Source organism: Daphnia carinata, chromosome 9, assembly GCF_022539665.2.
Source record: "Daphnia carinata strain CSIRO-1 chromosome 9, CSIRO_AGI_Dcar_HiC_V3, whole genome shotgun sequence".
Taxonomy (NCBI): domain Eukaryota; kingdom Metazoa; phylum Arthropoda; class Branchiopoda; order Diplostraca; family Daphniidae; genus Daphnia; species Daphnia carinata.
This window is the reverse complement of record NC_081339.1, coordinates 8,560,410-8,586,236: the sequence shown is the minus strand read 5'-3', so window position 1 is coordinate 8,586,236 and position 25,827 is coordinate 8,560,410. Positions and strand designations below refer to the sequence as shown.

The window sequence follows — 25,827 nt, the reverse complement described above, 5'->3', positions numbered from 1 at the left end:
GATTATCTGTTATAGCAGCCTGTATATTCGTCAAGAATTGCATGAATACACATAGCTATTGCAGGGAACAACCGAATTTTCCCTTTAGGTGATGGAAAATAATCTAGCCTTTTACATTAGTCGTATAATTTTGGATCCGCACAAGGCCAACCTAAATCACAGGCTTGTTGAATTAATGTATGTTTTGTTTTAAAAATTAGGAAGGTCAGAAAGAGAGCCAGAGAAGGGAAAAAATCCGAAATTTCTTCATCTCTGGAGAGAACTAAGAATAAAAAATGGGCGCGTTAGATAAGCTACAGCACCACGAGCAGGCTTTTCCCGTCTTGCCTTGCCTTCAGATTTCTTGTGATTCGTCCCTGGCCACAGTTTAAAGGGGTTAATGTTTTCTCCGTGCGATGGCGCTTATGTCTCAGAAATAGTTATCCTTGGGCATTTTGGAATGCAGTAAGGAAAAAAGACCAAACTGGAAATTAAAAAGAGAAAACAGTTGTGGTACGCTACCGACCTTCAAGTTACAACCGACCCCTTGTGTCTGCATTTCCCGTAGATGACAATCAGTAGACCATAAGGGTTGACGAGTTCCGACTTCCGACTTACTCGGACAAAACAGTTGCAGTGAATGACGGATGTTACTGCAGACATTACACGGATAATGTGCAATGGCCGGCGCTTGACATGGCCGGAACTGTTGGTGCAACCGTTGGGCCTCAGAGCCCACTAAATCGCAATCTTGAACGTCTATTAGAAGAAGCTCAAATCAGTGGTGAATTGCGTGTTAGCAGTCGTCGGCTGAGAGAGTTCCCTAAAGTGGCCAGCAAATACAATCTTAATGACACCGTTTACAGTGGTAAGTAGAGCATTTTTTTTGTGATCAGCTTTTTGACATTGTCTTAGTCTACTTTGGCGTAGAGCCAACACTTGTTTTCTTCTTCTTTCTTTTACTGCTTTAATGTATTGACAGTCATTCACATTGTGTGCCAGCAGTTCCATTTTGTATGCCAGGTTTCTTAGCTGATTTACATTGTTTAATTACAGATTTATCCAAAAACAAATTGTCAGAATTACCCAATGAAATCACACGTTTCACAGCTTTAGAAAAGCTGAATCTGTATCACAATGTCATCCGATTTATTCCAGAAACTGTCATGTACCTGCAATGCCTAACATATTTAGACATCAGGTAGTTAATCATAAACTATTCTATAGCACAAATAATTTAATCTTTTTCTCATGTAGTCGCAATCAGCTCAGTGTGCTACCAGCTTATCTTTGCAAACTACCCTTGCAAGTCTTGTTGGTTAGTCATAACCGGTTGGTGAGTCTACCAGAAGAAATCAATCAGTTAGCAGAGCTGATTGAGTTAGATGCATCATGCAATCAACTCAGTCACCTACCCATTCAATTAGGTGACCTACAACACTTGGAATCACTCAATCTGCGAAAGAACTTTCTGGTTGAATTGCCAAGAGGTATGTTTCTTGTCCTTTTAGAATCATTCGAAAAAATGTTGTCTCCACCTTTGCTCTAATTCTTGCATTTACCTTTTTGAACAGAATTAATGTTCCTGCAGTTGGTAACACTCGACATCAGCGTCAACAGGATCTCAGCCTTACCTGTGGAGTTACGTTATATGGTGTCTTTGGTTGACCTATGTGTTGAACACAATCCTTTGTCTTCGCCTCCAGCACATGTATGTATTAACATATATCTACAACTTGGCAGTTATTTACTAATCATTATTTTGTAGCTATGTACTCGAGGACGAATTCACATTTTCAAATACCTCGAAATCGAAGCAATTAAAGAAGACAGAAAGCGAGACATCCTAGAGGGTGGTGACTGTCGCAGGTTGCCTAGGAAGCCCTCTACTTTGCCGGATTCTCGTTTTTCGGCCAACGATCCTCGCCGCAAGAGATACACCATCGACAACAGTAATGGCTTTGCAAACTGTAATAACAGTAGTAGCAAACAGCCCGTAGTTGCAGATGGACTCGATATGCGCTGGCCGCAGCAAAGCAATCAGCAAAAGGATATTAACTTGTCTACCACGGAAACAGCTCCATCGTTTCCACCCGCCCCGCTCAATCATAACCACCCAGTGAAGGTATTTTATTCAGGTTTATTGATTAAGAATACGTAATTTGAAATTATCCTGCTCCGCCTAGACTGAAGATGAAGACGATGACGAACAAGGCAACGAAGAAAGACGAAGAGCTGCTCGGAAAATTTTGGAACACCAAATGTACATTGAAACTTTTAAATCATTCTATTGCAACCTGCTTACACGTACTTCTGACATGACTTAATTAGGGCTTCGCAAGATGACCAGAGGCTACCCAATCACGGCCAGACGTATAGAGAATACAAAGAGGCCTTACGGCAGCAGCGTAGCAATGTTTACAAGGGTGTACGGGACAATAGCCACACTCCTAGTCCCGACACCCCTCCGCTGTCTGGTAGCCAGCCAGGCGATTACGGCCGGCAGTTGTTACTTCAAATGCCACAACAACAACCACAGCAACGACCGGAAGGATTTTCCCCCTTTAAACCATGGGAAAGCAATTCCAACCAAACACCTGTTTCCGATTCTTCCACTCAACCTCATCCATCGTCATTCTCTTTGGCGGGTGATTTCACTCGTCCGCTGAGCTTGAATCTCAGTCACGATGAAAACAACAAAATGAATGTCAAGGCTGTACAGAAAGAAGCTGTCCTATCTTACGTAAAGGCCAAAACTAGTCCGTCGTCTGTAGCTCAGCCACCGCCCTTCCGCTCACCGACATCCGAGTTGCTCAGCCCTACTTTGCCCTTTCGTTCAACGCCTGTCGTTCCCAGTTCTACGGTCGAGTCGAACAATGTGACACCTCCCTATCGCCCACCGCCGACTGAACCAATCAACGGAAGTCGCAAGATTGCCACCGTCAAACCCGGACCATCAATCCTTAGCCGACAAAATTCTCTAACAAATTCCACTAATGGCAATCAAACTCCACCGCCATCCAATCACTTGTCTCACACAGCTGCCACTGCCAGTTTTACGGTACGCCGCGAGATGGAGAGACAACGAGAAGAAATGGAACAAATACAGCATTTGCGTCAAGTAACTTTTCTTTTTAAACGTATTTCTTCAATCGACTGTGTTTGCATTCGTAACACTGTCGTTGGTTAAACCAGTGTATCGAAATGCGGCTCAAAGTGTCCTTACCTGACGATCTATCGTCTGCACTGCAAGACGGAGTTGTCTTGTGCCATCTGGCTAATCATGTCCGCCCACGTTCCGTGGCAAGCATACACGTTCCTTCACCAGCAGTGCCCAAACTGACTGTAGCCAAATGCCGCCGTAACGTTGAGAATTTTATCGAAGCTTGTCGGAGGATTGGCGTTCCTGAGGTGAGTCAAAAACATTTCCATTATTTCAAAGTGCGCACAAAATCCTTTCGCCCTTCTCGCTCCGACCCCGACTTTGCTTTTTTTTTTTTAAAAATCAAATCTTTATTTTATTAATTTTTTTTTTTGAAGACAACATAATCTATTACGGCGGGAAAGGGGGTGGGAGGGGGAACTTGGTGAATGGTCGCAGTTGCGTATTTTCTTTTATTATTATTATTGGATTTGTCTTGCTACTTTTTTCTGGCCAGCTTGTCTCAATTTCGGGGTTTTTTCGTTCATTTTGTTTTCTTTAAAAAACTGTCTTTCGTAAAACCATCTTTATGTTTCATACCCAAATAATCTTTCATTTATTTCCCCCCCCCTCTTGCAAGTCAAATTTCTTTTCGTTTTTAACTCACGACTTAAAAGGAGCATGCCTTTCTTGATAATTGATTTCTGCACAAGCATGCTATATTCATAACTAAACAAAGGGTAATTAATATTATGAATAATCCTGAAAGTGGTACTTAAAGAAAATTCGTTATTTTAATCCACTGTTCCGATTTACTTTTTTTTTCTCTCCACCATCCTCATCTCTTTCTTTTTTTTTTTTTCTCTTTCACTTATTTCACCTTTATTTTTTCTCTTTATCTTTCTCTTCGTACTGTGGCTTTGGGTTATCCTTTTACTCCGAGGCAGACCTCATTGTGCGCCTGGGAGGACGTCACGACGGCACCAAACACTAGACGGCTGCTCGAAACTGTGCGGGTCTTGCTTGATCCCGCCACCTTGGAAAGAGTCCCGTCGGATGCTTGTGTTCCCTTCATTTCAGCGCCTTCTAATCCGCCTACTCCTCCGCCAACTCCCACTCTCACCCCCACAGACTCGTCCCCAATCCCGTTTGAATTGATCGATCCGGCTGATCAGACGGTAGACGTCAATGAAAATGACCGAGACGGGAAACGTAGTTCCCTTAAAACCAAACGGGTCACATTTGTTCCGGACATTGTCGTGGAACACGTTGAACCCGATGAGCCTTGCGATAGTAGTTGTTCCCCTAGCGCGATGTTGGACGCCGACCACAAAGACTTGGTTAGAGTGTCGTTGACTGAGCTGTGGATTTCACATTCCGCGTTGTTGCTCGTACTTTTGGCAGCCATCGTTTTCTACCATTGGCTTCCGGCCGACCAGTAAAGAATTCCTTGTCCTAATTTTCTAGTTTTTTTTTTCTTCATCCCTCCATTGACCTAGTCGGTTGTAGTACATCACCATTGAATGAGCAAAAAATTAACTTTAGTTTTGGGAAACATAAAAAAGAAAAACGAAACATTCCCGTGACCTTATAGATTCAGTTTTCACTTAAAATGAAATCTGCTTAATCGCATGGGTGCCTCGATATTTCCGCAAAAAAAAGGTGATACGAATCATTGCGTAATTTTTCTTGTAACTTATTGCATCGTTTTTTTGTGTGTCTTTGTCCTATCGCATTTTCTTGTTCGGCTTCTCTTCTCGGGATTTTCGTTCGAATTTCAGCATTTAGCCAACCCTCTTCTTTCGTGATGAATGGCTATTAACGAGGCTCCAGTTTCAAGCTACCTAAATTGCATTTTTCGTTTCTTTTTTTTGTCTCTAGCGTTTGATTCCTCTTGTGTTCTCGTGCATAGCTAACAGTGATTGTCGAACTGTGTTTCCAAGCAACAATCGAGCAGCCCATCTAGAATTTAGTTTGCGATCAATGCCCAGCAAGGCCGTTCGTTTCATTTTGTACGTAGTATAGGCCAGCTGCCGTATCGTAGTAACTCTTGAATTGATTAACCTTTCTCGCGGCAGCAATTAATTTCGATACCCCACTTTATTTTGTGTTTCTGTTTGTACGGAAACAGCCGAATGTGACAAAGAGAGATGGCTAGTGATAATGACTATAGAAAATACCCTACACCAGTAGAAGTATTTTAGTGCAGTGATGATGTGTCGGTGCCTGTTCCAACGCTTGCCTAAAGAGCTTTTTTTTTTTTCTTACTCTCTTAATCGAAGGAATGCATTAATATTTTGAGCTAACTAAGAGATGTAAGCTAATCAGCAATTAAAGACAGAAACAAAAAAAAGAGAACAATAATATTCAATGATTGAATAGCTTGTGTTTGTTTAGCTCATCTTTCGTTTGCATTGTAGTTGTTTTTTATTTTAATTCCCGACTTTTTGGTTGCATAATATACAATTAGCCAAGCTGGCTAGGGAAAAGATAATAACACCAATAGTTTTATCGGAGTAAAATATAGAAATAAGAGTAGCATAGAAACCCAATCGTAAATCTAACCATACGCTCCCAGGGATCACAACTATATTTGTTTTGTTTGTTTTATTGTTTTTGTTTTTTACATTCATTTTTCTTTCCTTTTTTTCCCTTATTTTTCGTTATTTGGTTTTTTTTTTTTTTGTTTATGATTTTTTTTTATTCTTTTCTATTATCCGATTTATTTTAATTCTCTATCTTTCCTCACCCGACGCCACCGTCTTTTTTTCCCACATTTTTTTTCCTGGTTTTTCTGCTACCCTTTCGTATACAGGATCGACTGTGCACTTCTGCCGACGTTCTGGAGAGGAGAAGTGTCGTTCGTATTGCTACCACCGTCGCCACGCTTATGGCATTCCATCGTGGACGACCTGTTACCGCTCACTACACTGGCGTTTAAACGCCATTTTTAATTGAAAAAATCCTAGGTGCTACCTGTTAATCGCAGGGAGAAATGAGGAAACAAGAAACTGTGAACCATTGGTTGTATTTTGATTTCCAGAAAACGACTCGTTTGCGAATACTTAAAAGGCTATTTTTGGTCTCCCCTGTTTCATTTTTAGTTTTGATCATTTCTCCTCCCAATCCACCAATGATATTCCCTGTCGCGATCATTCTTGTACAGTGCGGTCTGTCATTTATCTCTTGTTTAACCTTGAATCTCTTAATAGCTTGTGTACTTTCATTTTATCTTGACAATTCAAACACTTGCGTGTGCCAAAGACTATGCGCTTTGAACGGACATCTATCTGACTAGACCGATGGCACTTCATCGCGTTGCAATTTTCTGACATTTCTTCTTTCACCGTCTATCTTATTCCATTCACACATTTTTCGTGAATTTTTTAAAAAGTGAATATAATATGCATGTGGACTTCATTTTTGTTTCGAAGATGATTTGTGTCTTCATTAAATAGAGGCAACGCAGTTGCCATTTAAGAGTCCCTTTTTTTTTGCATTTCCTTGACAAGTAGTGTCGTCAAGTCTTTCTTGAATCGCCCGATTGATGATGCAATCCATTTTTGGTCTGCTTATATTCCATTAATTTGCATTGCACAATCGTTTTCAGCTTCTTGCACCTTAGCCGTGTAGCGATAAAAACAAATCATCTCACACTTGTGACGAGCAGAAATGTGTAAATGGTGCAATTCTAGAGCGCACGAAGCAAAGTCCAAATTCCTTCAAATTGTTGTTGAACGTTTCACCATTTTTCAGTCCTAAAAATATCGTGACTAGCTAAAAAGTATTTTGCATTAGCGCTGGTGGTATTCATGAATAAGCAATCGCTGGTGCAGTGCTGGTCGTGAAATTCTTGCCTAGTAACAGATGGTGGCGCAACATGTGCAAACTTGCATCATTCGTGCGCAACGCATTACCTCGTCTGCAAAACGACCACTGCAATTGAACAACGCAAGTAAAGAAGTCGTAGACAGTCGTATGTCCGATATTGGACACGTTGTTAAACACTTCGTTTCACCCCTTAGATACGCGTGGTGAAATTAGAATTATTGACGTTTACAGTTGAAAGCAGATGAAAGACGATCACGAAAATGCACAGTCATGGTGGAGAATAGAAATGCCGTGTTATTGAAATGGCATTCGTGCAAGTTTTTTAAATTGTTTATGAAATTATAATTTTTGTTTTGTTTCATGCTAAGATGAAATTGATGGTGGGGTGGTCTGAACAACAGAAAAGGCACATTAAGTACTATGCTAATCTTATCTTACCGTATCTCAGAGCATATAGGAAGCTGCTGTTTCCAATTATCAATAGCCCGTGAAATCTGTCGAAGCAGACGTCTCTTTATGAGTTTTTGTCAAGACATTTTGTCGCGATGAAATTGAGAACCTTCGTGCAAACACACTCGTTACCTTTTTCTTTTTGCATTGTTAAACGTGGGTAGCCCGCCGTTGCGTTACTTACTGCTCAATCGTGCAAATTTCAAAGAACGTGCTTTTTTTAAACCCTAACAAAGTAAAAACGTCACTAGTCACACAATGCAAACACGAGTATGTAATATCTACAGCAAGTAGCACTTTAAACGTTTGGATCCGACGCCGGCTATTAACGGCATCGTGAAAAAAAAGGAGGAAGAGAGAGCAAGAAATTCTTGAGGCTGAAAAAAAGGGGGAACGGAATCGAGGAATAGAGGTAGTCTAAAGCAGAGGCAGCTCCGAAGCTCAGACAAGTCAGGGCAGCTGGCAAAAGAAGAAGTCGTCTGCTGTTTGTTTCTGAGATTTTCGGTCTCGGGTTGCCACACAGTCACGTTTTGTGGTGTACTGTATATTGAAAACCGTGCTCATCCAAAGTTCATTCGATGACTTTGGAAATTGCCCACGATTCAACAGCAAAAGCTTCAAAGCGTGTGAAGAAAAGAAACGTGATTTTGTCCAAAGGCCTTTTTCGTTACACCAGGTCTGCCCTCAAGCAGTTACACAATCGTCAAGGCTATCCTATCCGTTTTCAGCCATGGAGGTGAACAAAAACAAGACGCTGAAGCCGAATCCCAGACTTACGTCAAACTGTCTTTCTGCCATGGTATTCTGGTAAGTAGTTAAGGGAACAAGATCATAGTACTTCGTAGAATTTCGTCGCAATCAGCTAATTGCGATTGGATCGATAATGCCAGACACGTGACTTTTTGCGTCTGCTGTTATGGCAATAACAAAAGCGCGGCAATGCGGCTGCATTTTTGAGTACAGCCGTAGTGCGTTTGTTGTTTATTAACTATGTATATGATCATATTCTTGATTCTTTGAGGACCTTAATTTTGCAAAACATGTCAATAACAGGTCCTCATAAAATGAACATGCAGTTAATTTCTCAGAGGCCGAAAATGTATTTTTGCTTATTAAGATGGAATACTAATCGTATTCCTTACACATTTTCTACAAACAATTCGTTTAAATCATTCTTCAACTGCAGGATTCCATTAGAAATCAAGTATTTAATTTGATTTGTTTTTTAAGGTGGGTAATCCCCTTTATGGGTGTTGGAGCAAAGAAAGATCTTGAGGTGAACGACCTGTACGATGTTATGCCAGAAGACAATTCCGAAGAGCTCGGACGGAAACTGCAAAGGTAAGCTGAATGGAGCAAGTTAACGGATTGCAGTAAAAAAAGCGCTCTGTCACGCGACTGTTCGGGATTTAAAATCTATTATTATCGCAAAACAGGAATTTTTCCATTATAAACTTGTTTTTTACTTTTATTGTAACAATGTGTAAACACCGCTCTTCCGGTCCTTATCATTGTAACAATAAAGGATAGAATCATCGTCGTCTAGTTTGCATCGTGAATTGTATTTGAAATGGCATGTGAAGCGGCTTTGCTCCAGGACTTAGAAAACTACACAAAACTTACGTTTAGTGTTAGTTACATATATTTTAATTATGCATGCACATACTACTTTGTCGTAAGTAGTAATTTGAATTGTGCTTTATCTCTTGTATAATGCTTTATTCTTTGTATAAATGCTGAAATCAAAATGATTAAAGTTTAACCGCCGCAGAATTTGCTCACAGACTCGCCCAGTAGTATATAATTCAAGTTGATTTAACATATTTGACCTATTATAAATTGTCCCTATTTTTTTTTTCGTCTCTTTTGTCTCTGTAGGGAGTGGGACAACCAAATAGCTAAATGTAAACGAGATGCTAACAAAAAGAAGAAAACCAAGCCTAGCCTTACGAAAGCTTTGGTTCGGACATTTGGACCCAAATTTCTACTGGTGGGCTTTCTAGCGTTTCTGGAAGAATGTATTTTAAAGTATACACCTTCAATGGATTTTTTTTCCTCATCTTTTTATAGCCTAGTCATTTGAAATCGTCAAGTACTAGGATGTGCATCAATTTTAAACTAATTGTTAAAAAAAAAATTTTAATCTTAAACAATCTAGGATTGGTCAACCCCTTTGTCTGGGCCAACTAGTTCACTACTTTGGCAGTGAAAATACGACAATATCCACCACGCAAGCTTATCTTTATGCGACTGGAGTAGTGTTGGCATCTGCTCTGTGTACAATGACTCAACACACTTATTTTTTCTCCTGTCAGCATACCGGAATGCAAATCAGAGTTGCAGCGTGTTCTCTTGTTTATAAAAAGGTATTTGCTCTATTCATTTCAATCGTCCGTGAAAACCTATAATTCAATTCATTTTATAGTGTCTGCTGCTGAGCCAAAAGGCTCTGGGACAAACAACGGTTGGTCAAATGGTCAATCTCATGTCCAATGACGTCAGTCGCTACGATTTTTCAGTCCTCTTTCTTCATTATCTTTGGGTAAGGACGAATATATAAGTTTGAACATGTAAATTACAACTTTTGCATTTCATAAGATCGGGCCCATACAGATAATAATTAGTATGGTTATTTTGCTTCACGTCATCGGACCTTCGTGCTTGGTCGGCCTTGCCGTATTGATCCTCTTTGTCCCTTTGCAAAGTATAAATCAGGAACTGCATACACAACGATAGTGACAAGAAAATTATATTTCGTTTTATCTAATCAGGTTGGATGGGTAAAGTTTTTTCAAAACTCCGACTTGAAACTGCAAAACGTACTGATGAAAGAATTCGAACTATGAACGAGATTATTTCAGCAATGAGGGTAATTAAGATGTATACGTGGGAAAAACCTTTTGCCAATTTTATTGCACACTGTCGCCGGTATTTGATGAAGACATTTAGGTGTTAACTTTTTCTTTCTGATTTTCATTTTTTTTTTTCTATTCTTAGAAAGGAGATCAATGTTATTAAGCGGACGAACCACTTCCACGCACTCAACATGAGTCTGTTCTATACGTCCTCGAAACTCATTATATTTTTAACTTTCTTGGTATTTATCTTTACTGGCAACCATTTAACTGCTGAAAAGGTATACAATAATTTTACTTTTTACTTTGTAGGTTTTTAATTTATGAAATATTTTCAACAGGTTTTCGTGACTGTTTCCCTATTCAATAATATCCGCATTATTATGACGTTGTATTTCCCCAGTGCGATTACTGCGGCGGCAGAGGCTAGAGTCTCTACCAAGCGTATCGAAGTATTTTTCATTTGCAATTCATCTAAAAAATATTGTTTAATTAACAGATAATCGTTTCGCACACTCCAATGCAGAATTTCTTATTGTTGGATGAAGTCGAAAAAAATGCTGAGGCAAAAGTGCGCCCAGCGATATCCGATTGTCTGGTCGACTTAAATCAATTGACAGCCAAGTGGCCAGCTGCTGGGGAGAAAGAACATAACACGTTGACGAATATTTCTTTCACTATCCGTCCTGGCCAGGTGTTTGCTATCGTTGGTCCGGTTGGGTCTGGAAAGGTCAGTCATTAAAGTCAAATCATTAAAATTCACTCCCTACTGTATCCTAGGAATTCAACCTATTTGATTTTGAATTCAAATAACAGAGCTCACTGCTGAATGTCTTCCTGGGTGAGCTTCCTCCTTCAACGGGAACCTGTCGAATTGCGGGGAAGGTCGCTTACGCTTCGCAAGAATCTTGGATCTTTTCTGGAACGGTTCGTCAAAATATCTTGTGTGGATTGAAGTATGACCTCAAACGCTACGAAAAAGTGATCAAAGCCTGGTATTATTGTTTTACCCCACTTTATTTCAATTATACTATTATGTTTTTACATCGAATAGTGCATTGGATAAGGATTTTAACCACTTTCCTAACGGTGACCAGACCGCGGTGGGCGAACGGGGTGTCTCGCTTAGTGGCGGTCAGAAGGCGAGAGTTAATCTTGCACGATCCCTTTATGTTGATGCCGATATTTACCTAATGGACGACCCTCTTAGTGCCGTAGACACTCACGTAGGACGCCACCTGTTCGACAAAGCCGTAAATGGTTACCTGCGTGATAAAATTCGAGTGCTAGTCACCCACCAACTTCAGTACTTGAAAGATGTAGATCAGATTCTAATTCTCAAAGCGGTTAGCTCATTTCTTAAGGGAATTTTTGTTTTCACTGCGGTGCAATTTGCAAATTAATTCTTGTGATGTAGGGTCATGTGGAAGCGATGGGATCCTACAAAGAAATCAGTAATAGTGGCTTGGATATTGCAAAAACAATAGGAAACGAAGAGCCAGAGCTGGAGGAAGATAATATGACCCAATCTTTCTCTGAACGTGAAATCGACAGTTCGATTTCAAGGTGTGGGTCTATTTCGAACTCAATACGGCAGCGCGTGGGATCTGTCGCATCGAGGTCTTCAGTGAAAGAGGTCTGGCTTTCACTTAATTACATTATAAGAAGCAATTAAATTTTTATTCGGTTTAGAAGAAAGAGGAGAAACCAACGTTTGCGGAAGAAACTCGCTCTTCTGGCAGTGTGTCTGCTAAAGTCTATTGGGAATATTTGCGGTCGGGTGGCAACTGCTTGTCACTGCTCACAATTAGCATCATTTGCGTTTTTACTCAAGTCCTTTTCAGTGGATCCGATTATTGGTCTGTCTATTAAGTCGAAATTTAACTGTTGGATTGTATGTACAAATTTTTATGATTGGTAAGGCTGTCTTTATGGACAAATGCCGAAGAACATCGTGCTGCGAACAGAAACGTATCGGAAAACTCAACATACATACCTGTCATTGAAAATGATTTCTTTAACGTCTCTTCTGCCACGGAAGAAACTGCCATTTTTTCCGGTGAATGGTGGAAGGATCCCGACACGTACACCGGCATATACGTTTTTACCATCCTCATTATTTGTCTTTTCGTCTTCTCGTTGACTCGCATCATCCTTTACTTCACGATGTGCATGATGTCGTCGACCAAGTTACACAATCACATGTTCCAGTCAGTTATCCGCACACCTCTGCTTTTCTTCGATCAAAATCCAGTCGGTAAGGGACAACATTCTTAATTTTTAATTATTTTTCGTCAAGTTCCATCCTACAATTATTATTATCCTTTTTAATTTTTTAGGACGTGTTTTAAATCGTTTTACAAAAGATATCGGATGCGTGGACGAGATCTTACCTTCCGCGTTCTACGACGTTATTGCTGTAAAGCTTAATTAATACGAAATGGATTTGATTAAATTAGACATTTAATTTTTTTTTTTTTTAACATTTTCAGATTTCTCTGACTGCTGTTGGTATCGTCTTCCTAGTTAGCCTGGTTAACCCTTGGCTTTTATTGCCAATTCTATTTCTTTCAATTGTTTTTGTCAACTTTCGGCAATTCTACTTGAAAACAGCTCGCGATGTGAAACGCCTCGAAGCTACCAGTGAGTTACTACGCTACGATATGCTTTTCGCGCTTGATTTTATGATAAACCCAATTATTAATTTACAGCTCGGAGTCCTGTGTTTACTCACTTGTCCTCATCCTTGGTTGGGTTAACCACCTTAAGAGCCCATCAGTGTGAAGGGATCTTCCAAAAAATTTTTGATGAGTGTCAAGATGTTCACAGCTCTGCTTGGTACATGTTTTTGTCGACCAGTCGATGGTTTGGCATTTGGCTAGATTGGATGTGCGTCATCTACATTGGATGTGTTACCTACGCCTGCTTAGGACTCCGTGATTGTATGTTAATCAATTTGTGGCTTATTTCCAGTTATCAGCAGTTTGATTAATTTATCTTTGTTACGTTATTTGTCCTTTATAGCTATAACGGGAAGCGAAGCCGGACTTGCGATATCCTCTGCAATGGCCTTGACTGGTATGTTCCAGTGGGGTGTAAAGTAAAATAAAATTATGCCCGTTGAAAAAAAAAATGGATGATGATGCCAATTGTAAATAAATTACAGACAATCAGCAGAAGTGGAAAACCAAATGACGTCCGTTGAACGTATTATTGACTATAGCAGATTGCCTTCAGAGGCACCCCTTGATTCTGCCCCAGGTGTATTCAAATTTCATTCTGCACTTACTCGTAAATTAATTTTTGTTTGTTTCATTGTTGTCTCTTAAGGAAAGAAACCCCCAGATACGTGGCCACTGAGCGGAGCAATCCAATTTGTTGGGATGTCTCTTCGTTATATTGAAGCTAACCAACCCGTTCTGAAAAACATCACCTGTTTAATTAGAGCAAATGAGAAGGTTTTATTCTGAAACTGTGAACATTCGACGCAATTTTTATTATTAAATTTCCTAGATTGGCATCGTCGGTCGAACGGGAGCTGGTAAATCGTCACTTATTGCAGCTTTGTTTAGATTGGCGGAGCCAGATGGTCGCATCATAATCGATGGCATCGACAGCAAATCGATCGGTCTTCATGATTTACGATCGAAGATAGCCATCATTCCACAAGATCCCGTTTTGTTTTCGGGTTCGCTTAGGAAAAATTTGGATCCCTTCGGTCTTTACAGTGACGATGCCCTCTGGAACGCTCTTGAAGGCGCAAAACTGAAGGAGACGGTTAAGGATCTATCCTCCGGCTTAGAAGCAAATATGACTGAAGGAGGAGCTAATTTTTCCGTTGGTCAAAGGCAGCTCATCTGTTTGGCACGAGCCATTCTTAGACAGAATCGCATCCTTGTATTGGACGAAGCCACAGCAAACGTCGATCAAAAGTAAGCCAAGTTTCAAAATTACAAGCGAAAATTTTAACTCATTTTTGCTGCTGTTTTCGCGTAGAACTGATTCCTTGATCCAGCTCACGATTCGAAAGAGGTTCCGAGATTGTACTGTCCTGACGATTGCCCATCGTTTGAATACAATCATGGATTCTGACAGGATCATGTTACTTGATGCTGGCTATTTAAAGGTAAAGACACATTTAAGAATCACTACTGCCTTACTCTCTAAATGTTTATTTGCTAAATCGGTAACTATTAAGGAATTTGATGAGCCTGCTGTTCTTTTGGAAAATCCCACAAGCATGTTTTATAGCTTAGTGGAACAAACTGGCCCTATCGTGGCTACTCAATTAACTGAATTGGCCAAACAGGTAAAATGATTTAAGCCCTTAAATTCTGAACTGAACTGAAAATTACCTTGGCGATTTCGTTTATTCATTCTACAGGCTGCTGAACAAAGGCGGAGTGAGGGTAGAAACAAAACGGATTTGACTATGGAAACGAATGGGAATACCATCCGTCATCAGTTATGCCCGAAAGCTTCTCAAGAACAAGGGTTAGATGAATCAGATTTTGAAACGGAAAAGTTGAAAATTGAAAACTGTGACGTACATTTGTTATCAGAGTCTTCCTAGAAAATTTTGATTCTTGAAAACTGCCGTTCTGTGGTTTATGATGAATGCATAATGGAAAATAGATATAATTACAATTAAGCTCGGTTTTGAAGTTGCTTGATGTATCATGTTTTTTTTTCTTCTTTTCTTGTGTAAGAAACGGCCAGCCCCATTTCTCAAACTCGTTTCTCACACCTACCACCCTGTTTTCTTATCGTGGTTATGCGTTATGCGTCTCGTCATTAAAATCTAATACGCAAATTTTTTGAAAGATTCTGTGCGTAATGCCAACAGTGTATTTTTCTTGTTGCAAATAGGAAGCTGTTAATTGACATCAATTTGTACTTGATTAGATACGTACAACATAAATCAGTTTTGTGTTATTATGAAATCCGTCCTTTTTAGATATGTATACAGTACATTGCCGAAACTTCGGTTAATTTTAAGCTTGAACGTCGTTCATGGAAACCACGGAAATTGTGGCAGGACTTGTTTGTAATCTTAGTCGACTGGCGCTACTGTCCAAAACTTTTGGTTGCATAATATACAATTAGCCAAGCTGGCTTGGGGAAAGATAATAACACCAACAGTTTTATCGGGGTAAAATATAGAAATTAGAGTAGCGTAGAAACCCAGTCGTAAATCTAACCATATGCTCCCAGTTTTTTTAAAATTCTTTTCTATTACCCGATTATTTTAATTCTCTATCTTTCCTCACCCGACGCCACCGTCTTTTTGTCCCCCCACATTTGGTTTCCTGGATTTTCTGCTACCCTTTCGTATACGGGATCGACTGTGCACTTCTGCCGACGTTCTGGAGAGGAGAAGTGTCGTTCGTATTGCTACCACCGTCGCCACGCTAATGGCATTCCATCGTGGACGACCTGTTACCGCTCACTACACTGGCGTTTAAACGCCATTTTTAATTGAAAAAATCCTAGGTGCTACCTGTTAATCGCAGGGAGAAATGAGGAAACAAGAAACTGTGAACCATTGGTTGTATTTTGATTTCCAGAAAACGACTCGTTTGCGAATACTTAAAAGGCTATTTTTGGTCTCCCCTGTTTCATTTTTAGTTTTGATCATTTCTCCTCCCAATCCACCAATGATATTCCCTGTCGCGATCATTCTTGTACAGTGCGATCTGTCATTTATCTCTTGTTTAACCTTGAATCTCTTAATAGCTTGTGTACTTTCATTTTATCTTGACAATTCAAACACTTGCGTGTGCCAAAGACTATGCGCTTTGAATGGACATCTATCTGACTAGACCGATGGCACTTCATCGCGTTGCAATTTTCTGACATTTCTTCTTTCACCGTCTATCTTATTCCATTCACACATTTTTCGTGAATTTTTTAAAAAGTGAACATAATATGCATGTGGACTTCATTTTTGTTTCGAAGATGATTTGTGTCTTCATTAAATAGAGGCAACGCAGTTGCCATTTAAGAGTCCCTTTTTTTGCATTTCCTTGACAAGTAGTGTCGTCAAGTCCTTCTTGAATCGCCCGATTGATGATGCAATCCATTTTCGGTCTGCTTATATTCCATTAATTTGCATTGCACAATCGTTTTGAGATTCTTGCACCTTAGCCGTGTAGCGATAAAAACAAATCATCTCACACTTGTGACGAGCAGAAATGTGTAAATGGTGCAATTCTAGAGCGCACGAAGCAAAGTCCAAATTCCTTCAAATTGTTGTTGAACGTTTCACCATTTTTCAGTCCTAAAAATATCGTGACTAGCTAAAAAGTATTTTGCATTAGCGCTGGTGGTATTCATGAATAAGCAATCGCTGGTGCAGTGCTGGTCGTGAAATTCTTGCCTAGTAACAGATGGTGGCGCAACATGTGCAAACTTGCATCATTCGTGCGCAACGCATTACCTCGTCTGCAAAACGACCACTGCAATTGAACAGCGCAAGTAAAGAAGTCGTAGACAGTCGTATGTCCGATATTGGACACGTTGTTAAACACTTCGTTTCACCCCTTAGATACGCGTGGTGAAATTAGAATTATTGACGTTTACAGTTGAAAGCAGATGAAAGACGATCACGAAAATGCACAGTCATGGTGGAGAATAGAAATGCCGTGTTATTGAAATGGCATTCGTGCAAGTTTTTTAAATTGTTTATGAAATTATAATTTTTGTTTTGTTTCATGCTAAGATGAAATTGATGGTGGGGTGGTCTGAACAACAGAAAAGGCACATTAAGTACTATGCTAATCTTATCTTACCGTATCTCAGAGCATATAGGAAGCTGCTGTTTCCAATTATCAATAGCCCGTGAAATCTGTCGAAGCAGACGTCTCTTTATGAGTTTTTGTCAAGACATTTTGTCGCGATGAAATTGAGAACCTTCGTGCAAACACACTCGTTACCTTTTTCTTTTTGCATTGTTAAACGTGGGTAGCCCGCCGTTGCGTTACTTACTGCTCAATCGTGCAAATTTCAAAGAACGTGCTTTTTTTAAACCCTAACAAAGTAAAAACGTCACTAGTCACACAATGCAAACACGAGTATGTAATATCTACAGCAAGTAGCACTTTTAACGTTTGGATCCGACGCCGGCTATTAACGGCATCGTGAAAAAAAAAAGGAGGAAGAGAGAGCAAGAAATTCTTGAGGCTGAAAAAAAGGGGAACGGAATCGAGGAATAGGGGTAGTCTAAAGCAGAGGCCAGACTTGCCGCGATCGCGATCATCGATCACCGATTACGATTAAAAAAACGATCGCCGATCAAATCTTTACATTTTGATTTTGATTTGATCGGCGATCAAAAAACTCGTTGATCGACAGCGATCATTTTTGCGATTGAAGTCAGCGCCACCAAACGTAAAAACTTATGATTCATATAAATTTTTGCTAAAAAGTTTTGCTGAGGATGCTGTTTATCCTTTTTTCGCAGCAGACGCCTTTTTGGTCGCCATTGACTTGAAATGGTGACAGTTTAGTTTAAATTTCCACCACTAGATTTCGCCTCAAAATGATCGCAATCGCTGAAACTTTATCGCCGATCAAATCATTTTGAAAAAATCGAATCGCCAATCAAAATCAATCAGTGATGATTTGATCGGCGATCAAAATCGAAAAAACAATCGCAACGGCAAGTCTGAGCAGAGGCAGCTCCGAAGCTCAGTCAAGTCAGGGCAGCTGGCAAAAGAGGAAGTCGTCTGCTGTTTGTTTCTGAGATTTTCGGTCTCGGGTTGCCACACAGTCACGTTTTGTGGTGTACTGTATATTGAAAACCGTGCTCATCCAAAGTTCATTCGATGACTTTGGAAATTGCCCACGATTCAACAGCAAAAACTTCAAAGCGTGTGAAGAAAAGAAACGTGATTTTGTCCAAAGGCCTTTTTCGTTACACCAGGTCTGCCCTCAAGCAGTTACACAATCGTCAAGGCTATCCTATCCGTTTTCAGCCATGGAGGTGAACAAAAACAAGACGCTGAAGCCGAATCCCAGACTTACGTCAAACTGTCTTTCTGCCATGGTATTCTGGTAAGTAGTTAAGGGAACAAGATCATAGTACTTCGAAGAATTTCGTCGCAATCAGCTGATTGCGATTGGATCGATAATGCCAGACACGTGACTTTTTGCGTCTGCTGGTATGGCAATAACAAAAGCGCGGCAATGCGGCTGCATTTTTTAGTACAGCCGTAGTGCGTTTGTTGTTTATTAACTATGTATATGATCATATTCTTGATTCTTTGAGGACCTTAATTTTGCAAAACATGTCAATAACAGGTCCTCATAAAATGAACATGCAGTTAATTTCTCAGAGGCCGAAAATGTATTTTTGTTTACTAAGATGGAATACTAATCGTATTCCTTACACATTTTCTACAAACAATTCGTTTAAATCATTCTTCAACTGCAGGATTCCATTAGAAATCAAGTATTTAATTTGATTTTTTTTAAAGGTGGGTAATCCCCTTTATGGGTGTTGGAGCAAAGAAAGATCTTGAGGTGAACGACCTGTACGATGTTATGCCAGAAGACAATTCCGAAGAGCTCGGACGGAAACTGCAAAGGTAAGCTGAATGGTGCAAGTTAACGGATTGCAGTAAAAAAAGCGCTCTGTCACGCGACTGTTCGGGATTTAAAATCTATTATTATCGCAAAACAGGAATTTTTCCATTATAAACTTGTTTTTTACTTTTATTGTAACAATGTGTAAACACCGCTCTTCCGGTCCTTATCATTGTAACAATAAAGGATAGAATCAATCGTCGTCTAGTTTGCATCGTGAATTGTATTTGAAATGGCATGTGAAGCGGCTTTGCTCCAGGACTTAGAAAACTACACTAAACTTACGTTTAGTGTTAGTTACATATATTTTAATTATGCATGCATATACTACTTTGTCGTAAGTAGTAATTTGAATTGTGCTTTATTTCTTGTATAATGCTTTATTCTTTGTATAAATGCTGAAATCAAAATGATTAAAGTTTAACCGCCGCAGAATTTGCTCACAGACTCGCCCAGTAGTATATAATTCAAGTTGATTTAACATATTTGACCTATTATAAATTGTCCCTATTTTTTTTTTTTGTCTCTTTTTTCTCTGTAGGGAGTGGGACAACCAAATAGCTAAATGTAAACGAGATGCTAACAAAAAAAAGAAAACCAAGCCTAGCCTTACGAAAGCTTTGGTTCGGACATTTGGACCCAAATTTCTACTGGTGGGCTTTCTAGCGTTTCTGGAAGAATGTATTTTAAAGTATACACCTTCAATGGATTGTTTTTTCCTCATCTTTTTATAGCCTAGTCATATGAAATCGTCAAGTACTAGGATGTGCATCAATGTTAAACTAATTGTTAAAAAAAAAATTTTAATCTTAAACAATCTAGGATTGGTCAACCCCTTTGTCTGGGCCAACTAGTTCACTACTTTGGCAGTGAAAATACGACAATATCCACCACGCAAGCTTATCTTTATGCGACTGGAGTAGTGTTGGCATCTGCTCTGTGTACAATGACTCAACACACGTATTTTTTTTCCTGTCAGCATACCGGAATGCAAATCAGAGTTGCAGCGTGTTCTCTTGTTTATAAAAAGGTATTTGCTCTATTCATTTCAATCGTCCGTGAAAACCTATAATTCAATTCATTTTATAGTGTCTGCTGCTGAGCCAAAAGGCTCTGGGACAAACAACGGTTGGTCAAATGGTCAATCTCATGTCCAATGACGTCAGTCGCTACGATTTTTCAGTCCTCTTTCTTCATTATCTTTGGGTAAGGACGAATATATAAGTTTGAACATGTAAATTACAACTTTTGCATTTCATAAGATCGGGCCCATACAGATAATAATTAGTATGGTTATTTTGCTTCACGTCATCGGACCTTCGTGCTTGGTCGGCCTTGCCGTATTGATCCTCTTCGTCCCTTTGCAAAGTACAAATCAGGAACTGCACATACCACGATAGTGGCAGGAAAATTATATTTCGTTTTATCTAATCAGGTTGGATGGGCAAAGTGTTTTCAAAGCTGAGACTGAAAACTGCTAAACGCACTGACGAAAGGATAAGAGCGATGAACGAGATTATTTCCGCGATGAGGGTGATTAAAATGTACACATGGGAAAAGCCTTTTGCCAAATTCATTTCAAAGTGCCGCCGGTATTTGATTAAGACATTTAGGTGTTAGACTTTTCTTTCTGATTTTCATTTTTTTTTTCTATTCTTAGAAAGGAGATAAATGTTATTAAGCGGACGAACCACTTCCGCGCACTTAACATGAGTCTCTTCTATACGTCCTCGAAACTCATTATATTTTTAACTTTCTTGGTATTTATCTTTACCGGTAATCATTTAACTGCTGAAAAGGTATACAGTAACTTTATTGTTTTACTTTGTACGTTTTTAATTTATAAAATATTTTCAACAGGTTTTCGTGACTGTTTCCCTGTTCAATAATATCGGCATTAGTATGTCGTTGTGTTTCCCCAGTGCGATTACTACGGCGGCAGAGGCTAGAGTCTCTACCAAGCGTATCGAAGTACTTTTCATTTGCAATTCATCTTAAAAAAATTGTTTAATTAACAAATAATCGTTTCGCACACTTCAATGCAGAATTTCTTATTGTTGGATGAAGTTGAAAAAAATGCTGAGGCAAAAGTGCGCCCAGCGATATCCGATTGTCTGGTCGAATTAAATCAATTGACAGTCAAGTGGCCAGCTGCTGGGGAGAAAGAACATAACACGTTGACGAATATTTCTTTCGCTATCCGTCCTGGCCAGGTGTTTGCTATCGTTGGTCCAGTTGGGTCTGGAAAGGTCAGTCATTAAAATAAAATCATTAAAATTCACTCCCTACTGTATCCTAGGAATTCATCCGTTCGTTCTTTCTACATTATTTACCTGTTGATTTTGAATTCAAATAACAGAGCTCACTGCTGAATGTCCTCCTGGGTGAGCTTTCTGCGTCAACGGGAACCTATCGAGTTGCGGGGAAGGTCGCTTACGCTTCTCAAGAATCTTGGATCTTCACTGGAACGGTTCGTCAGAATATCTTGTGTGGATTGGAGTATGATCTCAAACGCTACAAAAAAGTGATCAAAGCCTGGTATTATTGTGTCATCCTACTTTTATTTCAATTATAATAGTATGTTCTTACATTGACTAGTGCATTGGATAAGGATTTTAGCCTCTTTCCAAACGGTGATCAGACCGCGGTGGGCGAACGGGGTGCCTCGCTTAGTGGCGGTCAGAAGGCGCGAGTTAATCTTGCCCGATCCCTTTATGTTGATGCCGACATTTACTTAATGGACGACCCACTTAGCGCTGTCGACACCCACGTAGGACGTCATTTGTTCGATAAAGCAATTAATGGTTACCTACGAGACAAAATTCGAGTGCTAGTCACCCACCAACTTCAGTACTTGAAAGATGTAGATCAGATTCTTATTCTCAAAGCGGTAAGCTCATTTCTAAAGGGAATTTTTGTTTTCACTGCGGTGTAATTTGCAAATTATTTCTTGTGACGTAGGGTAGTGTGGAAGCGATGGGATCCTACAAAGAAATCAGTAATAGTGGCTTGGATATTGCAAAAACAATAGGAAACGAAGAGCCAGAGCTGGAGGAAGATAATCTGACCCGATCTTTCTCTAAATGTGAAGTCGACAGTTCGATTTCAAGGTGTGGGTCTATTTCGAACTGGACACGGCAGCGTGTGGGATCTGTCGCATCGAGGTCTTCAGTGAAAGAGGTCTGGCTTTCACTTAATTACATTATAAGAAGCAATTAAATTTTTATTCGGTTTAGAAAAAAGAGGAGAAACCAACGTTTGCGGAAGAAACTCGCTCCTCTGGCAGTGTGTCTGCTAAAGTCTATTGGGAATATTTGCGGTCGGGTGGCAACTGCATTTCCCTGCTCACAATTAGCATCATTTGCGTTTTTACTCAAGTCCTTTTCAGTGGATCCGATTATTGGTTTGTCTATTGAGTCGAAATTTAACTGTTGGATTGTATGTACAAATTTTTATGATTGGTAAGGCTGTCTTTATGGACAAATGCCGAAGAACATCGTGCTGCAAACAGAAACGTATCGGAAAATTCAACATACATATCTGTTATTGAAAATGATTTCTTTAACATCTCTTCTGCCACGGAAGAAACTGCCATTTTTTCCGGTGAATGGTGGAAGGATCCAGACACGTACACGGGCATATACGTTTTCACCATCCTCATTATTTGTCTTTTCGTCTTCTCGTTGACTCGCATCATCCTTTACTTCACGATGTGCATGATGTCATCGACCAAGTTACACAATCACATGTTCCAGTCAGTTATCAGCACACCTCTGCTTTTTTTCGATCAAAATACAGTCGGTATGGGACAACATTCTTAATTTTTAATTATTTTTCGTCAAGTTCCATCCTACAATTATTATTATCCTTTTAAATTTTTTAGGACGTGTTTTGAATCGTTTTACAAAAGATATCGGATGCGTGGACGAGATCTTACCTTCCGCGTTCTACGACGTTATTGCTGTAAAGCTTAATTAATACGAAATGGATTTGATTAAATTAGACATTTAATTTTTTTTTTTTTAACTTTTTCAGATTTCTCTGACTGCTGTTGGTATCGTCTTCCTAGTTAGCCTGGTTAACCCTTGGCTATTATTGCCAATCCTATTTCTTTCAATTGTTTTTGTCAATTTTCGGCAATTCTATTTGAAAACAGCTCGCGATGTGAAACGCCTCGAAGCTACCAGTGAGTTACTACGCTACGATATGCTTTTCGCGGTTGATTTTATTATCAACCCGATTATTAATTTATAGCTCGGAGTCCTGTGTTTACTCACTTGTCCTCATCCTTGGTTGGGTTAACCACCTTAAGAGCCCATCAGTGTGAAGGGATCTTCCAAAAAATCTTTGATGAGTGTCAAGATGTTCACAGCTCTGCTTGGTACATGTTTTTGTCGACCAGTCGATGGTTTGGCATTTGGCTAGATTGGATGTGCGTCGTCTACATTGGATGTGTTACATACGGCTGCTTAGGACTCCGCGATTGTACGTTAATCCATTTGCGGCTTATTTCCAGTTATCAGCAGTTTGATTAATTATCTTTGTTACATTATTTGTCCTTTATAGCTGTGACCGGAAGCGAAGCTGGACTTGCGATATCCTCTGCAATGGCCTTGACTTGTATGTTCCAGTGGGGTGTAAAGTAATAAAATTATGCCCGTTAAGAAAAAAAAATGAATGATGATGACAATTGTAAATGAATTACAGACAATCAGCAGAAGTGGAAAACCAAATGACGTCCGTTGAACGTATTATTGACTATAGCAGATTGCCTTCAGAGGCACCCCTTGATTCTGCCCCAGGTGTATTCAAATTTCATTCTGCACTTACTCGTAAATTAATTTTTGTTTGTTTCATTGTTGTCTCTTAAGGAAAGAAACCCCCAGATACGTGGCCACTGAGCGGAGCAATCCAATTTGTTGGGATGTCTCTTCGTTATATTGAAGCTAACCAACCCGTTCTGAAAAACATCACCTGTTTAATTAGAGCAAATGAGAAGGTTTTATTCTGAAACTGTGAACATTCGACGCAATTTTTATTATTAAATTTCCTAGATTGGCATCGTCGGTCGAACGGGAGCTGGTAAATCGTCACTTATTGCAGCTTTGTTTAGATTGGCGGAGCCAGATGGTCGCATCATAATCGATGGCATCGACAGCAAATCGATCGGTCTTCATGATTTACGATCGAAGATAGCCATCATTCCACAAGATCCCGTTTTGTTTTCGGGTTCGCTTAGGAAAAATTTGGATCCCTTCGGTCTTTACAGTGACGATGCCCTCTGGAACGCTCTTGAAGGCGCAAAACTGAAGGAGACGGTTAAGGATCTATCCTCCGGCTTAGAAGCAAATATGACTGAAGGAGGAGCTAATTTTTCCGTTGGTCAAAGGCAGCTCATCTGTTTGGCACGAGCCATTCTTAGACAGAATCGCATCCTTGTATTGGACGAAGCCACAGCAAACGTCGATCAAAAGTAAGCCAAGTTTCAAAATTACAAGCGAAAATTTTAACTCATTTTTGCTGCTGTTTTCGCGTAGAACTGATTCCTTGATCCAGCTCACGATTCGAGAGAGGTTCCGAGATTGTACTGTTCTGACAATTGCCCATCGTTTGAATACAATCATTGATTCAGACAGGATCATGTTACTTGATGCTGGCTATTTAAAGGTAAAGACACATTTAAGAATCACTACTGCCTTACTCTCTAAATGTTTATTTGCTAAATCGGTAACTATTAAGGAATTTGATGAGCCTGCTGTTCTTTTGGAAAATCCCACAAGCATGTTTTATAGCTTAGTGGAACAAACTGGCCCTATCGTGGCTACTCAATTAACTGAATTGGCCAAACAGGTAAAATGATTTAAGCTCTTAAATTCGGAACTGAACTCAAAAATACCTTGGCGATTTCTTTTATTCATTCTACAGGCTGCTGAACAAAGGCGGAGTGAGGGTAGAAACAAAACGGATTTGACTATGGAAACGAATGGGAATACCATCCGTCATCAGTTATGCCCGAAAGCTTCTCAAGAACAAGGGTTAGATGAATCAGATTTTGAAACGGAAAAGTTGAAAATTGAAAACTGTGACGTACATTTGTTATCAGAGTCTTCCTAGAAAATTTTGATTCTTGAAAACTGCCGTTCTGTGGTTTATGATGAATGCATAATGGAAAATAGATATAAATACAATAAAGTTCGGTTTGAATTTGCTTGGTGTAATGTTTTTTTTTCTTCTTTTCTTGTGTAAGAAACGGCCAGCCCCATTTCTCAAAATCGTTTCTCACACCTACCACCCTGTTTTCTTATCGTGGTTATGCGTTATGCGTCTCGTCATTAAAATCTAATACGCAAATTTTTTGAAAGATTCTGTGCGTAATGCCAACAGTGTATTTATCTTGTTGGAAATAGGAAGCTGTTTTGACATCAATTTGTACTTGATTAGATACGTACAACATAAATCAGTTTTGTGTTATTATGAAATCCGTCCTTTTTAGATATGTATACAGTACATTGCCGAAACTTCGGTTAATTTTAAGCTTGAACGTCGTTCATGGAAACCACGGAAATTGTGGCAGGACTTGTTTGTAATCTTAGTCGACTGGCGCTACTGTCCAAAACTTTTGGTTGCATAATATACAATTAGCCAAGCTGGCTTGGGAAAGATAATAACACCAACAGTTTTATCGGGGTAAAATATAGAAATTAGAGTAGCGTAGAAACCCAGTCGTAAATCTAACCATATGCTCCCAGTTTTTTTTGTTTTCTGTTTTTGTTTTTTTAAATATTCTTTTTTTATTACCCGATTATTTTAATTCTCTATCTTTCCTCACCCGTTTTATTTTATTCCACCGTTTATTTATTATATTATTTTATTCTCTATCTTTCTTCACCCGACGCTATCGTCTTTTTTTTCCCCACATTTTTGTTTTCCTGGATTTTCTGCTACCCTTTCGTGTACAGGATCGACTGTGCACTTCTGCCGACG

At 39.5% G+C, this 25,827-nt stretch overlaps 3 protein-coding genes across 4 annotated transcripts; all 3 read left to right on the top strand.

Moving 5' to 3' along the window:
- The first annotated feature begins 328 nt into the window (after positions 1-328).
- LOC130700833 (leucine-rich repeat and calponin homology domain-containing protein 1-like) lies at positions 329-6,071 on the top strand. Of its 2 annotated transcripts, none has more exons than XM_057522819.2 (9): positions 329-847; positions 1,036-1,180; positions 1,237-1,469; positions 1,554-1,690; positions 1,748-2,104; positions 2,166-2,242; positions 2,311-3,100; positions 3,175-3,390; positions 4,069-6,071. In XM_057522819.2, the coding sequence occupies exons 1-9, from the start codon at positions 676-678 to the stop codon at positions 4,561-4,563; spliced, it is 2,622 nt and encodes an 873-aa protein (XP_057378802.1). In that variant the 5' UTR covers positions 329-675; the 3' UTR covers positions 4,564-6,071. The 2 variants fall into 2 exon arrangements, with proteins under 2 accessions (XP_057378802.1, XP_059352731.1); XM_059496748.1 differs by having other exon boundaries at positions 334-847; positions 5,937-6,071.
- Positions 6,072-7,868: 1,797 nt separating this feature from the next.
- On the top strand, positions 7,869-14,921 carry LOC130700690 (ATP-binding cassette sub-family C member 4-like). Its single transcript, XM_057522671.2, has 25 exons — positions 7,869-8,209; positions 8,633-8,743; positions 9,281-9,430; positions 9,561-9,768; positions 9,828-9,944; positions 10,001-10,106; positions 10,174-10,330; positions 10,400-10,538; positions 10,599-10,709; positions 10,784-10,987; positions 11,074-11,252; positions 11,312-11,603; positions 11,675-11,893; positions 11,950-12,116; positions 12,180-12,514; positions 12,597-12,676; positions 12,750-12,900; positions 12,969-13,199; positions 13,282-13,357; positions 13,424-13,518; positions 13,588-13,715; positions 13,771-14,189; positions 14,254-14,383; positions 14,456-14,566; positions 14,642-14,921. Exons 1-25 carry the CDS (start codon positions 8,133-8,135, stop codon positions 14,828-14,830), a joined length of 4,182 nt encoding a protein of 1,393 aa, XP_057378654.1. The 5' UTR covers positions 7,869-8,132; the 3' UTR covers positions 14,831-14,921.
- Positions 14,922-17,924: 3,003 nt separating this feature from the next.
- LOC130700688 (ATP-binding cassette sub-family C member 4-like) lies at positions 17,925-25,035 on the top strand. The gene is made up of 25 exons (XM_057522670.2): positions 17,925-18,312; positions 18,735-18,845; positions 19,385-19,534; positions 19,666-19,873; positions 19,933-20,049; positions 20,106-20,211; positions 20,279-20,435; positions 20,504-20,642; positions 20,704-20,814; positions 20,889-21,092; positions 21,203-21,381; positions 21,442-21,733; positions 21,805-22,023; positions 22,080-22,246; positions 22,310-22,644; positions 22,727-22,806; positions 22,879-23,029; positions 23,098-23,328; positions 23,410-23,485; positions 23,551-23,645; positions 23,715-23,842; positions 23,898-24,316; positions 24,381-24,510; positions 24,583-24,693; positions 24,769-25,035. The coding sequence occupies exons 1-25, from the start codon at positions 18,236-18,238 to the stop codon at positions 24,955-24,957; spliced, it is 4,182 nt and encodes a 1,393-aa protein (XP_057378653.1). The 5' UTR covers positions 17,925-18,235; the 3' UTR covers positions 24,958-25,035.
- Positions 25,036-25,827: the final 792 nt, after the last annotated feature.

Bases quoted from the DNA above. Each gene is read 5' to 3' on its own strand.
- LOC130700833 (XM_057522819.2), top strand. From the start codon at position 676: ATGGCCGGAACTGTTGGTGCAACCGTTGGGCCTCAGAGCCCACTAAAT. The intron at 848-1,035 runs GTAAGTAGAGCA...GTTTAATTACAG, and splicing joins TAATGACACCGTTTACAGTG to ATTTATCCAAAAACAAATTG. The intron at 1,691-1,747 runs GTATGTATTAAC...ATTATTTTGTAG, and splicing joins TGTCTTCGCCTCCAGCACAT to CTATGTACTCGAGGACGAAT.
- LOC130700690 (XM_057522671.2), top strand. From the start codon at position 8,133: ATGGAGGTGAACAAAAACAAGACGCTGAAGCCGAATCCCAGACTTACG. The intron at 10,710-10,783 runs GTATTTTTCATT...ACTCCAATGCAG, and splicing joins TCTCTACCAAGCGTATCGAA to AATTTCTTATTGTTGGATGA. The intron at 12,117-12,179 runs GTCTGTCTATTA...ATGATTGGTAAG, and splicing joins TTCAGTGGATCCGATTATTG to GCTGTCTTTATGGACAAATG.
- LOC130700688 (XM_057522670.2), top strand. From the start codon at position 18,236: ATGGAGGTGAACAAAAACAAGACGCTGAAGCCGAATCCCAGACTTACG. The intron at 22,024-22,079 runs GTCTGGCTTTCA...TATTCGGTTTAG, and splicing joins CGAGGTCTTCAGTGAAAGAG to AAAAAAGAGGAGAAACCAAC. The intron at 24,317-24,380 runs GTAAGCCAAGTT...GTTTTCGCGTAG, and splicing joins ACAGCAAACGTCGATCAAAA to AACTGATTCCTTGATCCAGC.